The 16,009-nt window shown below is 38.0% G+C and overlaps 1 protein-coding gene across 6 annotated transcripts in view; it reads left to right on the top strand.

Moving 5' to 3' along the window:
* The window catches only part of RAB3GAP1 (RAB3 GTPase activating protein catalytic subunit 1), a 95,487-nt gene that overhangs the window by 61,456 nt on the left and 18,022 nt on the right, over nt 1–16,009 (top strand). For all 6 annotated transcript variants that reach the window (XM_059704596.1, XM_059704595.1, XM_059704594.1 and 3 more), the window contains 4 exons: nt 585–671; nt 1,673–1,845; nt 5,036–5,090; nt 5,335–5,706. In XM_059704596.1, coding sequence (XP_059560579.1) covers nt 585–671; nt 1,673–1,845; nt 5,036–5,090; nt 5,335–5,706 — 687 coding nt within the window. The remainder of the gene's footprint in view (nt 1–584; nt 672–1,672; nt 1,846–5,035; nt 5,091–5,334; nt 5,707–16,009) is intronic.

Below are 16,009 nucleotides of genomic sequence, written 5' to 3'. Positions count from 1 at the left end.
GAATTTTTCTTTTTTAACCAATCTTACACACAGACACATAAACAAAGACCATGTGGAAAAGATACATTGGTCATTACAGGTTTAGACTGCTTCTTACTTTCTAGGAGAATCTCATAAAATGAAGTTACGTGTTCTAAATATTATACTTTTATTATTTCATATATGAAAACCTGTAGATAATATAACAACTGAGTCTCATGAATATATGGGTATTTAATTTTTTTCTTTTATAGCTTTGTCTTTTTTATAATATTAACACTTTCTTAAAACTTTAATGACCAGATGAACCTGCAATCATAGTGAAGAAATTTTGACTTTGCATTCTGTTTAGTTTACAGAACCAGGTAGTTACTATTAAGAAAAGCCTCTGGTTCCTAAAATTGGCTAGTCACTAAACCTCTGTATTTTCAAAGAAAAATAGAAATAGTTTGAAATAATGAAGAACCAACTGGCCAGTCAATAAGAGCATTTTCACTGTTTTAATAGCAAAATCATTAAAAAGTCAACTAGTGCCTATATGAGTAGCAAAAATCAGCAAATTAGGAAATTTGTTTGACATTGTGGTTATTTCCTTTCTCCCTAAGTTCTTATTCCCTGATGCTGCTTCTGAGAAACCATTAGATGGAACTTCTTCAATGGACAACAATCCTTTGTCAGAGAGTGAAGAATATGTAAGTCCAGCGATTAAAATGCATCAAATTTCTAAGGATTTGCTATATTTCTAGATTAGTAGAATAAGGATCTTTTTATTTTAAAAATCACCTTAGGAAAACATAAGGGGCGATCAAGGCCTCCACTCAGAAAATGATCTGCTATAGGACATTGACGTATTTTCAGTAGCAAGAACTTTTCTGGTAACAATGGGAAAAAAATAGCATAAAATACTCTGCCTGATTGTGTGATTTCCCTCATTTTAGACTTTTTGTAAATAATAAAATTTGTTTTGCAACAGATTTGTCCCTGTATTTCAAACTAGCAATTGAGTGAAAAACTCATGAATAATGTAAAATATGTAAATTAAGTAAATTTTTTATGTTTTCCTTATCCAGGTCTTTGATAAATTGAGAAATGAGAGTTTAAGTGACACTTTTGTTTTTGGTTTTGACAACAAGTCTGTACTATTTTTAAGTAAAGGGTTTTTAAAAGTAACATAAAAATTGGAATACATCTTGAAGATTCCACAGAAGAAGTTGAAACTTATAACTTTTATATCACCAAACTAGATCCTCACTTTTTTTTTTAATACATTTTATTGATTTTTTTTTTTTTTTTACAGAGAGGAGGGGAGAGGGATAGAGAGTTAGAAACATCGATGAGAGAGAAACATCGATCAGCTGCCTCCTACACACTCCCCACTGGGGACGTGCCCGCAACCAAGGTACATGCCCTTGACCGGAATCGAACCTGGGACCCTTCAGTCCGCAGGCCAATGCTCTATCCACCGAACCAAACCAGCCAGGGCGAGCCTCACTTTTTTGATCCTTGTAGAAATCTTGAAAACATGAAACTGCCTGAGAACAATTTAGGCAATAATGTATTAAACATTGATAAAAACTAGTTTTGCTAGGATAGATTAATTTTAGTATTAAAATCTTCACCCACACAGTTTTTGAATATGCATATAAATATGTTGTTAACAAGTTTTGCTTTGTTTCTATTCTGTTAAATTTAGAATCTCTACAATCAGTTCAAATCTGCACCATCTGACAGTTTAACATACAAATTGGCTTTGTGTCTTTGTATGATCAATTTCTACCACGGAGGATTGAAAGGAGTGGCACACCTCTGGCAGGAATTTGTCCTTGAAATGCGTTTCAGATGGGAAAACGACTTTCTGATTCCAGGGTAATAATTTCAATATCTAGTTGTATAGACAGGATTTTTTGTTTGTGGGAAGCATTTGACTTTTGAATAAATTCTCATCTAGGAATTCTGCCCTAAGAAAATGTTAAGAAACTTTGGACATGATTTATGTTCAGAGGTGTTGACTGCATTCAATTTATAATAGGGGAGAAAAAGGTTGAAACAGCCTAAGTGCCAAGTATAAAAGAATGGCCAAATAAATTATTATATATCTCTACAATGGAAAGTTATAGATCTATTATAAGTTTTTCCCCAAGAATATCTAATAACATTGAAAATGATCCTAATATTTGTAGTAAAGTAGAATATAGTATTGCATATACTGAGCATTTTCAATTATGCTGATGTATATGTAATACTAGAGGCCCGGTGCACGAAATTCTTGCATGGGGGTGGGGGTATCCCTCAGCCTGGCCTGCACCCTCTCCAATCTGGGACATCCCTCTCACAATCCGGGACTGCTGGCTCCTAACCGCTCGCCTGCCTGCCAACCTGATTGCCCCTAACCGCTTCTGCCTGCCAGCCTGATTGACACCTAACTGCTCCCCTGCCAGCCCAATTGCCCCCACTGCCCTCCCCTGCCAACCTGATCACCCCCAACTGCCCTCCCTTGCTGGTCTGGTTGCCCCCAACTGCCCTCCCCTGCCAGCCTGGTCGCCCAAACTGCCCTCCCCTGCAGGCCTGGTCGCCCCCAACTGCCCTCCCCTGCCAGTCTGGTCACACCCAACTGCCCTCCCCTGCTGGCCTGTTCGCCCTCAACTGCCCTCTCCTGCCAGCCTGATCACCCACAACTGCCCTCCCCTGCCGGCCATCTTGTGGCAGCCATTTTGCGGCGGCTATCTTGTGATGATGTCACGTGAGAGTGTGGCGCGAGGGCATGACACCACCTAGGCTTTTATTATATAGGACTAGGGGCCCGGTGCACGAAATTCGTGCACTGGGTGTGTGGGGGGGGGGAGTGTCCCTCAGCCCAGCCTGCCCCCTCTCACATTCTGGGAGCCCTCAGGCGTTTACCCCCATCACCCTCCAATCGCAGGATCGGCCCCCAGCCCAGGCCTGATGCCTCTGGCCCAGGCGTCAGGCCTGGGCAGGGGACCCCCAGACCCCTCCGATTGCTGGCTCTACCCCTTGCCCAGGCCTGATGCCTCAGCCAGAGGCGTAGACCCCCATCACCCTCTGATCACCTGATCGGCCCCTTGCCCAGGCCTGACGCCTCCGCCAGAGGTGTCAGGCTTGGACAGGGGACCCCCATCTCCCCCCGATCACTGGCTCTGACCCCCGCCCAGGCCTGAGGCCTCTGGCCCAAGAATCATGTCTGGGCAGGGGACCCCCATCTCCCTCTGATCGCTTGCTCCACCCCCTGCCCAAGCCTGACGCCTCTGACCCAAGCTTCAGGCCTGGGCAAGGGGACCATCATATCCCCCCAATCCCCAGCTCCGCCCCCCGCCCAGGCCTGATGCCTCGGCCAGAGGAGTTGACCCTCATCACCCTCCGATCACCAATCACCGGATCGGCCCCTTGACCAGGTCTGAGGCCTCCGGCAGAGGTGTCAGGCCTGGGCAGGGGATCCCCAGCTCCCCACGGTTGCAGGCTCCGCCCCTGCCCAGGCCTAACGCCTCTTGCCAAGGCATTAGGCCTGGGCAGGGGACTCGCAGCTCCCCGTGATCTCCTGCTCTGCCCCTGCCCAGGCCTAACACCTCTGGCCGAGGCGTTAGGCCTGGGCAGGGGACCCCCAGCTCCCCGCGGTTGCAGGCTCCGCCCCTGCCCAGGCCTAACGCCTCTGGCCTAGGCGTCCGGCCCGGGCAGCGGGGACCCGCAGTGGCAGCGGCCCCGCGATCGTGGGCTCTGCTTTAGGCCCAGGCAAGGGACCCCTAGCTCCCGGGACTGCCAGTTTCGACCATGCCCAGCTCCCATCGCTGGCTCCATCCCTACTTCCTGCTATCACTGGCCAGGACGGCAAAGGCACCTGATTCTCCGATCATGGCTGGAGGGCAGGGCAAAGGCGGCCCCAGGGCCGCCTTTGCCCTGCCCCCCAGCTCTTGGCTCCCCCCTGGGTTTCCGATCACTGTCAGTGGCAGGGGGCTTCTTCCTGCTTTCCCTTTCGCCTCCCTGCATTGTGCCTACATATGCAAATTAGCCGCCATCTTTGTTGGCAGTTAACTGCCATCTTAGTTGGCAGTTAATTTGCATATAGCCCTGATTAGCTAATGAAAAGGGTAGCGCCGTACGCCAATTACCATTTTTCTCTTTTATTAGTGTAGATTGTACAGCAAACTAAATGTAAAGAAATACAGCCAAATGTCAACAGTTAGATTGTATTTCCCTGGTTTTTGATGAATCTAAGCATCTTTTAATATGTTTATTGCTATTACTAGTTTGGGTTATAAGATGTAAGTAGTTTTCCCAGGTGTGAAATCTTATTTTTATTTTGTTTTTTCTACATTTGTGCATTTTCTAAATTACATGTAGTAAACACGTTTTTTATAGTTGGAGGGAAAACATCTCTACCGTTCATAAGTTCAGATATTAAACATTACCTGTGAATTTTTGTGTGTGTATAGTTTATGTTGACATTTCACTTAGTCACATAGGAGAGTTCAGTTAGCATAAATGTTGATTACTGCGCATCTACCCTTCCTAAGGGAGGAGACTCATGATATGAGTTACATAAAATGGTGACTAATCCAAAAATGTTTACGCTTGTGTCACTTGCCGGTTTCTGGTTAGCTGATTACTGGGATCTTAATAGTTTAGAATTAGAGGCACTCCAGGCAAAAGAGAAGTGGAGATTGATGGTTTTTATATTGAGAATTCACTACAGTAATAGAGAACTAAAAAAGATAGTCTAATCTATTTTGTATTGTGTGAAATACTGTATGCCAGCTACTACCTGGGGTGGATTTAGAGACTTTTTATTTTAAGTTTCTATTAGCTTGAGTGCTATCACTACTTTACTCTTAAGCTTTGAAATATCTGTTATACTTGCTATTGGTGATTTGTGTACTAGGAGGATAAAATAAATTCTGATCTTTTAATCTTATTTGCCCTGTCTCTGTTTCTAGTTTTAATTTCTTATCAATATGGCTAAAAATTGTGGTAGTATAAAAACTATGCATATCTGAAGCAATTTCACTAAAACTAATCTTTCTTTTCCCACTGCTTTATTTGATAGATTAGCAAGTGGCCCCCCAGATCTAAGATGCTGTTTATTACATCAGAAACTACAGGTAAAGATTTTTCAGTGACAGTATTTAATGTGATCTTGAGTCAGTTGAAGCTTATTTCTGATGCTAAATTTAAGTATGGATTATAGGCCATTCTTTTTGTGCTGCTGTATGTTACTTAAAATCACTGTCATTCACAACAAGGTGTAGGGGAAAGGGTGGAGAATGAAAATTAAATATTCAAGCAGTGGATTGATTTTTATTTTACTGTAATGAATTCAAATATATATATTTCTGTTTTCTTAAGATGTTAAATTGTTGTATTGAAAGAAAGAAGGCACGTGATGAGAAGAGAAAGACAAGTATTTCAGATAATGTGACTAATACATATCCAGGGGATGCTGGAAGACCTGGAGACCAGCTGGGGCCAGACAATCTAAAAGATATGGACAAGGAAAAGGGAGAGGTGGGAAAATCTTGGGATTCTTGGAGTGATAGCGAAGAAGAATTTTTTGAATGCCTAAGTGATACTGAAGAATTTAAGGGAAATGGACAAGAGAGTGGCAAAAAAGGAGGACTTAAGGAGATGGCAAATATAAAGCCAGAAGGACGACTCAATCAGCATGGGAAACTTACACTGCTGCATAATGGAGAGCCTCTCTACATTCCAGTAACCCAGGTAGGGCATGCACTGGCACGTTAAGTTCTAATTTTTAAAAAATATGTTGTTTAGATAACTTCATTCTAGTAGACGATTGCTTTGGATAGGGGCAATTCTTTAAACATTCTATGTTCAGAGACCTAAGATGTGAAATCTAAATAATAAACTATTGGGGCTTTTAGGTCTACCATTTCTCAAATTGAGAAATGTTTTGAAATTTAAATAGATAGTAGCTCATTATGTAGAAGGTGATATATTATTTCTTAAACTGAATAGTGAGTACTCAGGTGTTTAAAAAAAACTCCAAAAATATAGAGGGGAAAGAAAAGTAGGAATCCTTTAATTTGAGGCCATTTTACACCATTAGTAAGTAGAACAGCAACAACTCAACATCTAAGGAAAAATAATAGTTTTTGTTGGGTGGTGGTGGTTTTTAAACTATCTTTTTATTGATTTCTGTTTTAGGGAGAGAGAGAGAAACATTGATGTGAAAGAGAAACATTGATTGATTGCCTCCCACATATATCCAGACCAGGGATCAAATCCTCGCCTGGGTATGTGCCCTGACCAGAATTGAACCAGCAACCTTTTAGTGCAGGGGACAACACTCAACCAACTGAGCCACATTGGCCAGGCTGTTGGGTTATTTTTACATGAGTAATATCTGAATATGTTTTATTGTGGAAAACTCAATTTAGAAAATGTGAAAGCCACCACCCATAATTCAACTCTTATTTCTAGAAGTAACCACTATTACTAGTTTGGGTTATAAATTTCTCCTCTTAGTCTATGCATTGATATACATATGTGTGTGCACATTATACATAATTTTGTGGATATTTTTGTTTTTAAATGTGTGCATTAGTGTATAACTTTTTGTTTAACCTAATATGAAGGTCTTTCTATGTCATTACATGTAGATCTATTTTGTTTCTTTGGTGTGTGGTTTTTTTTAGTTGCTATATAATATTATATGGCATGGGAGAACCACAGTTTATTTAGCCATTTTTCTCTTAATGCACAATATATGTTATTTGCAAATTTTTGCTATTACAGTGTTATGTTATAAATTCTTATAGTTCTTTGTGCTCACATATGAGTGTTTCCCTGGGGAAGAAATTGAGAAATTGAATTGCTAGATAAACAGCAATTATATGTTATAAAATTCCTCTTCCAAAAGGCTTCCTCTATTTTACACTCCCATCAATAGTAAATATAGGAGTAAGGGAATATAATTTCCTCTCCAACTTTCCTTTCTCACTTTATTCCACTCATAATTATGTATTGAGTACCTACTGTATGCCAACCACTGTTCTAGACTTTAGGAATTTGGTAGCAAACTAGACAGTAAGGTTCTTGTCCTTGAATTACTTATATTCATATTTTACTTAAATAACTGACACACCCAAAATTTTGCCCATACAATAGGCAAAAGTAGCATCTCAGTGTTTTAGATTGTATTTCCCTGGTTTTTGATGAATCTAAGCATCTTTTAATATGTTTATTGGACATCTTTTAATATGTTTACTTGCCTACCATTTTTAAGTTGCTATCTTATTCTTATTGATTTATGAGTCCTTCATAGTTTAGATATTAATACTGTATGTTTTCTCCTAGTCATTTAAAAATGTATATTTATTTATTTACTTATTGAATTATAAACTAATATATAAAGTATATAAATCTCAAGTATACAGCTGGTGAGTTATTTCATATTTAAAAACCCATGTAAGTACCACCTAGATCAAAATACAGAAAATTCCCATCATGCTAGAAAAGTGCTCATCAATAAAACTTTCGATGAAGATGAAAGTGTACATTTTCTATCTCTGCTGTCCGTAGTAGCCATTGTCCATATATGGCTATTGAGTGCTTGAAATTTGGCTAATGCACATGAGGAACTGAATTTTTTACTTTATTTTATTTAAATTTTTATAGCAAGATGTATTGGATAGCATAGCCCAGTACTCCTCTTCAGGTAACTCTTTCTCTAATTTTTATCAATATAGGTTAGTTTTATTAGTTTTTGAACCTCATAAATAGAATCATACTTTGCTTATATCACTTTTTCATATGTAAATGGAATCATACATTGTGTACTTCTGTGTTGAGCTTTTTTAATTTAACTACCATCTATGAGATTCATCCATGTTGTGGCATGTATTGGTATGTATGTGTGTTTATTACTTTGTAGTATTTTATGAATATGCCATAATTTGCTTATCCATTCACTTATTGATGGAATTAGAGTTATTTACCATTTGAGCTATTATAAATAAACTAGAGGCCCGGTGCATGAATTTGTGCATGGGTGGAGTCAGGCCGGCCCGCCCCGATTGGGCCGATCGAGAGGGCTGGCCAGGGGGAGGGGCTGCGGACCGTTGGCTGGCCGGCCGGCCCACCCCCTGGTCAAAATCCCAGTCTAATTCCCGGGTCGAGGGGATAATTTGCATATTAGCCTTTTATTATATAGGATGAATATTCTCATATGGTGAACATAGGCACTTACTTTCTTTAGGAGATATTTCTAAGAGTAAAATTGTTGAATTATATGGTAGAAATATGTTTTAGCTTTAGTAGATATTACTAAACAGTCTCCCAAAGTGTTTGAACTAACTTATACTCTCTTCAACAATGTATAATACTTTTAGTTTATTCCACATAATCCCAGACATTTTGGTGTGTCAAGGGGCCCCAACACCACTCCCAGGTTGATGATTTGCCACGACTCCAGGACTTATCATATAGACATGCTCATGGCTATGATTTATTGCAGCAAACGGATATAAAGCAAAATTACAAAAGGAAATGGCACATGGGACAAAGTTCAGAGGAAATCAAGCACAAGCTTCCAATAGTCCTCTCTCAATGTAGTCACACAGGATGCACTTAATTCCTCCAACAGCGAATTGTGACATGTAAAATGTTGTCTACCAGGGAAACTTGTTAGAAGCTCAGTGCTCAGGGCTTTTATTGAGGCCTGGCACCCAAGCTCTATGTGTAGGCTATCTCTGCTTAGCACATACCAAAATTCCAGACTCCCAGAAGGAAAGCAGGTATGTAGCATAAACCATATTGTTTGCACAAATACTTCAGGCACAGTGAGCCATTTTAATCAGTTCTGAGTATGGTGGGGACACTACCAAAATCCAGGTTTCCAGATGCCAGCCAGAGGCCAGCTTTGCAAACAGGCTTCCTGAGGATAGCAGTCTAAGGCCTGCAGTGTTAACTCTTCTCTGCACACTGGATAATTTTAGTCATTTAAATGGTTGCCTTTCTGTTGGGTATGTAGTAGTATCTCATGTTTTTACATTTCCCTAATGAATAATGATACTGAATACATTTTCATATATTTATTGCCCATTTGGGTATCTTCTTGGCGAAGTGCTTATTTAAGGTCTTGCCTTTTTTTTTTAAATCCTCACCTGAGGATATGTTTTTATTAATTTTAGAGAGAAAGGAAGGAAGGGAAAGAGAAACATCGATGTGAGAGAGAAACATCTATCAGTTGCCTCCTTTATGCACCCCAACTGGGGATTAAATCCTCCAACCTTTTGGTGTACAGGATGATGTTCTAACCAACTGAGCCACCCGGCCAGGACAGCTTTTGCCAATTTTAAAAAAATTAGTTGCCTTTTTTCTTATTGCTTGGTAGGAATTCTTCATATATTCTGTTTATGAGTCCTTAGTCATATTTATGTATTTATTATTTTACCTATCTTGCTTATATTTGTGATCCACCTCAAACTGACTGGTATAAGGAAAAGGTTAAGATTCTCTTTTTTTTCTGTTTCTACATTATTATTCAAAAGACTTATCTTTTCCCACAGAGTGGCAGTGATGTCTTTGTTGTAAATCATGTGACTGTATGTGTGTTGATCTGTTTCTGAATTGATTATTATGTTTCGTTAGTCTCTTTGTCTATCCTTATGCCAATAATGCACTATTTTTTTTATCACTGTGGCTTTATAATAAGTGTTTCTATTTTGTAGTATAAATCTTCTTTGTTCTTCAAAATTATCTCAGCTGTCCTTCACATTTTTTCTATTTCTTTTGTTGTTGTTGTTTGTTTTGTAAATTTGAGAATCAGCTTGTTAGTTTCCACATGCAAAATAATCCTGCTGGAATTTTGAATCATATTGCATTGAATTTATAAATCAATTTAGAGAGAACTGAAATCTTAACAATATTGAATTCCATGAACATGAAATGTCTTTCCTTTTCTTTATTTTTTTATTTATTGTTGACAGTATTACAGAAGTCCCCCATATCCCCACCCCTTTGTCCTCCCTAACCTCACTCCACACTATTGTCTGTGTCCATAAACTATGCATATATGTATGTATGTTCTTTGGTTAATCTCTTCCCGTTGCCCCCACTCTTTCACCCTTCACCATTCTGCAATCTGTCAGTCTGTCAGGCTTCCATGCCTCTGGACCTATTTTGTTCACCAGTTTATTTTGTTCATTAAATTCCACATATACATGAGATCATGTGATATTTGCTTGCTCTGCCTGGCTTATTTTGCTTAGCATCATAATCTCCACGTCCATCCATGCTGTCTCAAAGGGTAAGCGATCCTTCTTTCACATCATATTCCATTGAGTAAATTACCACAGCTTTTTTATCCACTCATCTACTGATGGGCACTTGGCTGTTTCCAGATCTTAGCTATTGTAAATGACACTGCAATGAACATAGGGGTGCATACATTCTTTCTGAATAGTCTTTCAAGTTTCTTATGATATATTCTCAGAGGTGGGATTGCTGGATCAAAAGGCAGTTTCATTTTTAATTTTTGAGAAAACTCCATACTGTTTTCCATAGTGACTGCACCAGTCTGCATTCCCACCAGTAGTGCACGAGGGTTCATTTTCTCCACATCCTCACCAGCACTTGTTTGTTGACTTATTGATGGTAGCCATTCTGGCAGGTGTGAAGTGATACCTCATTGTAGTTTTAATTTACCTCTCTCTGATGATTAGTGACATTGAACATTTTTCATATTTCTGTTGGCCATCTATCTGTATGTCCTCTTTGGAGAAGTATCAATTCAGTTCTTTTGCCCATTTTTTAATTGGATTGTTCATCTTCTTTTTGTTGAGTTGTATGAGTTCTTTGTATATTTTGGAAATTAATCCCTTATCAGATATATCATTGGCAAATATGTTCTCCCATACAGTGAGTTCCCTTCTCATTTTGTTGAGGTTTCTTTTGCTGCGCATAAGCTTTTTAGTTTGATGTAGTCACATTGGTCCATTTTTCCTTTGTTTCTTTTTCCCCGAGGTGATGATTGGTGAAAATACTACTATGTGAGATGCCTGAGATTTTACTGTCTGTGGTTTTCTTTTCTTTTTTTTTTTTTTAGGATATATATGGTTTCCCACCTTATGTTTAAATCTTTTATCATTTTGAGTTTATTATTGTGTATGGTGTAAGTTAGTTGTCCAGTTTCATTTCTTTGCATGTATCTGCCCAATTTTCCTAAAACCAGTATTGAAGAGACAGTCTTTATTGTATGTTCTTGCCTCCTTTGTCAAATATTAATTGACCATAATGGCATGGGTCGATTGGGGTCTCTTTTCTGTTACATTGGTCTGTAGCCTGATCTTGTGTCAGTACCAGGATGTTTTTATTATAATGGCTTAGTAGTAGAGTTTGATATCCAGTATTGGGATACCTCCAACTTTGTCCTTCTTTCTCTAGATTGCTGTGGCTATTTGGTTCTTTTTTGGTTCCATATAAATGTTTGGAATATTTGTTCTAGATCTGTGAAATATGCTGTTGGTATTTTAATAGGGATTACATTGAATCTTTAGATTGCTTTAAGGAGTATGGACATTTTAATGATGTAAATTCTTCCAATCCATGAACATGGTATATGCTTCCATTTGTTTATATCTTCCTCTATCTCTTTTTTCAATGTCCTGTAGTTTTCTGAGTAAGGGTTTTTTACCTCCTTGGTTAGGTTTATTCCTAGGTATCTTAGTTTGAATTGTGAATTGTTACTGCACTTCTTTCATTTCTGATTTTATTTATTTGGGCTCTCTCTTTGTTTCTTGATGAATCTGGCTAAAGGTTCATCAGTCTTGTTTATTTTGCCCAGCCAGCATGGCTCAGTGATTGAGCTTCAACCTTTGAACCAGGAGGTCACAGTTTGATTCCCAGTCAGGGCACATGCCTGAGTTATTGGGCTGGATCCCCAGTGTGGGGCGTGCAGGAGGCAGCCAATCAATGATTCTTTCTCATCATTGATGTTTCCGTCTCTCTCTCCCTCTCTCTTCCTCTCTGAAATCAATAAAAATATTTTTTTAAGAAAAAAAATCTTATTTATCTTTTCAAAGAACCAGTTCTTGGTTTCATTGATCTTTTGTACTGTTTTTGTAGTCTCTATGTCATTTATTTCTGCTCTCATCTTTATTATTTCCTTCCTTCTTACTCTGGGCTTGTTCTCACTTTCATTTTCTTTTCTTTTTTTCCTTTTTTCTTATCAGTGTTTTATAGTTTTCAACATAGAGGTTTTGCATATCTTTCATTAAATATTTTTAAATCTTTGTAATTTCTTAACTGCTATAAATGGTATTCTTAAATTTATTTTTTATAAGTTTTTCCCTGATATGTAGAAAGAACTGGGTTTTTGTGTATTGAACTTGGATCCAGCAGTCTTACTATATTCACTTATTACTCTCATAGTTTTTTAATTATTTGGGTTTATCTGTGAACATAATCATGTTATCTGTTTATACAGACAATTTGAGTTTTGATTTTCAAAACTTTATACTTCTGAATTTTTTTTCTTGCCTTATTGCACTCGCTTAGACCTCTATTACAGTGTTGAATAGTGGATATCCTTCTCAGAAGAAAAGCATATGATAATTATCGAGGGCATCTGATATAGATATCATTTATCTTAATAAGGAAGTTGTCTTCTGTTTCTAGTTTATGAGAGCTTTATATCATGAATAGGTATTGTATTTTTATCAAATGCTTTTCCTGCATATTATGATCATCATAAGATAATTGTGAATTTTAAGTATGATAAATTAATAACAGAGAATCTAGTCCAAAGTAAGCACTCAATTTTTAGCTATTATTCTTCTGAGGACTTTTTGTTATAGAAGATACTAGAGGCCCAGTGCACAAATTCATGCACAGGTGGGGCTGGCTGGCCGACCCCAATTGGGCTAATTGGGCTGGGCTGGCCGGGGGTAGGGGCTACAGGTGGTTGGCCACCTGGGCAAAGGGGCTGTGGGCAGTTGGTCAGCCAGCCCCGCCCCTGATCAGGGTGAGGGGGCCTAACACTGCCCCCTGGTCGAACTCCCGGTCAAGGGGACAATTTGCATATTAGCCTTTTATTATATAGGATAGTGGCTAGTATTGCTTCTCAAGATGCAAGGATTTACTTAAAAGTTTTTGTAACTCGTTTTCATATTCTAAAATGGGTTGATGAATTTTAATAGTCCAGTGGGATGTTGGGATGTTTGGTAATTTTAAACATGAATTCTGTTAACTTTATTATCCATGCTTATATTGTTTCTTTGCCAGGTATCTATCATTTAAAAGATTAGTTGATTTTATTTGATAGGCTTTATGCTTTTTTGTTTCTATATCCTTTTAAAAATAAATGATAATTTAGGTGTTTTATTAGTAAATTTTAGTATTAGGGCAGAATATTCAAAAATTCAAATACATTCAGATGTATGTTTTTCTTCTTTTGTTATGAAGTATGCAGTAGGTATTGCGGTCTTGTGTATAGACCTGGGTTTAGGGATCTGGTAGAACTAGATTTACATCCTGGCATCACCACTTATTAACAGTATTGCTACTAGAAGCTATGTTTTCTCTCTGAGCCCCTTTTTCTCTCTTAAAAAAAAAAAGTTAATTTGCATTTTCTAGAATTTTATGTAATTTCAATATGCTTTTTTTGGTTTTTTATGTAATTTTTTAGCATAATTATTTTATGATTCACACATATTGTTTTATGTATTAAAAATCATTTATTGTTATTGCTTAGTAATATTCTATTTTATGGATATATAACAGATCATTTATTCTTTTTTCTTATGGATGTTCCAAAAATAAGAAAATTTTCGGGGGTATGGATATATTCATTATCTTGATTGTTTCATGGGTATATTTAGCAAATGCACTCTAAATTATTGTATGCTGAGCCCTAGTCAGTGTGTCTCAGTGATAGGAGTGTGGTACTGTACAGCAAAAGGTCATGGGTTCCCCTTAGCTGGTTTGGTTCAATGGATAGAGCGGCAGCCTGCTGATTGAAAGGTCCCTGGTTTGATTCCCATTCGGGGCACATGCCCAGGTTGCGGGCTCAGTTCCATTAGGGGGTATGCAGGACGCAGACAATCAGTGATTCTCATCATTGATGTTTCTGTCTCTCTTTCCCTCTTCCTTCCTTTCTGAAATCAATAAAAATATATTTTAAAAAAAAAAAAAAGGTCATGGGTTCAATTCCTGGTCAGGGCACATACCTAAGCTTTGGGTTCAATCCTGGTTGGGGTGCATGCAGGAGGCAACTGATGCCTCTCTCTCCCTCTCCTTCGTGTGTGTCTCTCTCTCAAATTAATAAAAACATATCCTCGGGTTAGGATGAAAAATAAGTTAAAAGGTAAATAAATTATTGTATGTTGATTATAGTTCAAAAGAGCTGTTAAAAAAGTTAAATTGTCGTCTGATGAATGATTAACAACAATAAAAAAGTATTTCTAGCTTGTTCTAATGTATCTCCAGTTTTAATACCTTACCTACTGTTTAGTAAACTAATATTAATACTTTAAAAGCCACTAATGGTTTATATTACTCTGGGTTGTTCCGGATTAAATCGCATATCATATTTAAAAGCATTTGGCAGCCCAACCGACATGGCTCAGTAATTGAACGTCAACCTATGAATGAACCAGGAGGTCACGGTTCGATTCCCCATCAGGGCACATTCCTGGATTGCTGGCTCAGTCCCCAATGTGGGTGTGCAGGAGGCAGCTGATCAGTGATTCTCTTTCATCATTGATGTTTCTATTCTCTCTCCCTCTCCCTTCCTCTCTGAAATCAATAAAAATAAATTTTAAAATGAATAAAAGCATTTGACAGGTAAATGTCCAACAAAATTAATCTTTTATATTCTTTCTTTTTCCAAGTTTTAATTAACAGTACTCCCTATTTCTAATGATCTAGTTGCAGATTGTCTTGATTTGATTGAGTTAATAAAGAACCCAAGATAGTTGTTCTGGAAACTCAAGTTTTGTTTTTCTTCAAAAGGCTATGCTTCTCTCATTTATTTCAGATGCTTCAGTTTCCACATTTGAATTTATATTCTAAATATGAAATAATTTAGACTTATTTTTCTCTCAACATGTATCCTATGTATTATGAAATTAATTTTTAGATCTTACCTTTAGGAAATCAGGGCAATTTTTTAATCAATTTTACTTTCTTCCTTTAAAGTTAATCTTATTTTCAACCATTATATATGTGATTATATAAAATGCTTGGAATTCAAAATGATCCCAGTTAAAGCCAATATAATTTCAAACTTTAGAAGTTAGCTTAAAATGTACCATTAATCAGTTGCCCACTTCACACACACACACACACACACACACACACACACACACACACACAAACTTTATCTAGGACCTTGCTTCATAAGAATTTAAACTCACACCCATAGTCCTTTCATGTAGACTAAATCAACCTAAAATTTATGGCTAGGAGAAGCTTAAAGATGTTGCCCAATATTCCAGGGCCAGGGCTAGCTAAGACAGATACCTGTGGAAATCTGTTAGAGCAAGAGTACTTAGCTAGTGGATTGGAACAAACTAGTAGTTCTCAAAGTCGGCATCAGACAGGTGTCCTAGATGCCCTGTTGAGTTTGCTACTTGGTAGTTTTGCTACTTGATGATCTTGGGCAAGGCATTTTATCTCTGTACCTCAATTTTATCACTTGTAAAATGCTCTGACCACCTCTCAATGATCCTATGAGATCATGCATATGAGAAAGCTTTGGGCATATTCAGAAGTTGTATATATGAAAATGTATGGTCCTCATGCTACTTGCTGCCTATATTTCTCTTGATCATGTCCTTCACTTATATAGTTGGCCTGGAATTTCCACATTGGAAGGGTAGTCAGTATCCTTTTGACATCTCCTTCCTTCCCACCCATCCTATGATTTCAGGGCTATAGGACAATGAAAACTAGCTCCCTTTTATAGAAGGAAGGCAGGCCTCTTCTCTTGAGATTCATATAATTTTTTAATTTGACTGAGGCATTTTGATACCATAGAGAAAGTAGAGTATGAAGCCTT

The sequence above is a fragment of the Myotis daubentonii genome, chromosome 7 (assembly GCF_963259705.1).
Source record: "Myotis daubentonii chromosome 7, mMyoDau2.1, whole genome shotgun sequence".
NCBI lineage: Eukaryota > Metazoa > Chordata > Mammalia > Chiroptera > Vespertilionidae > Myotis > Myotis daubentonii.
This window is presented reverse-complemented; position numbering and strand designations above follow the sequence as displayed.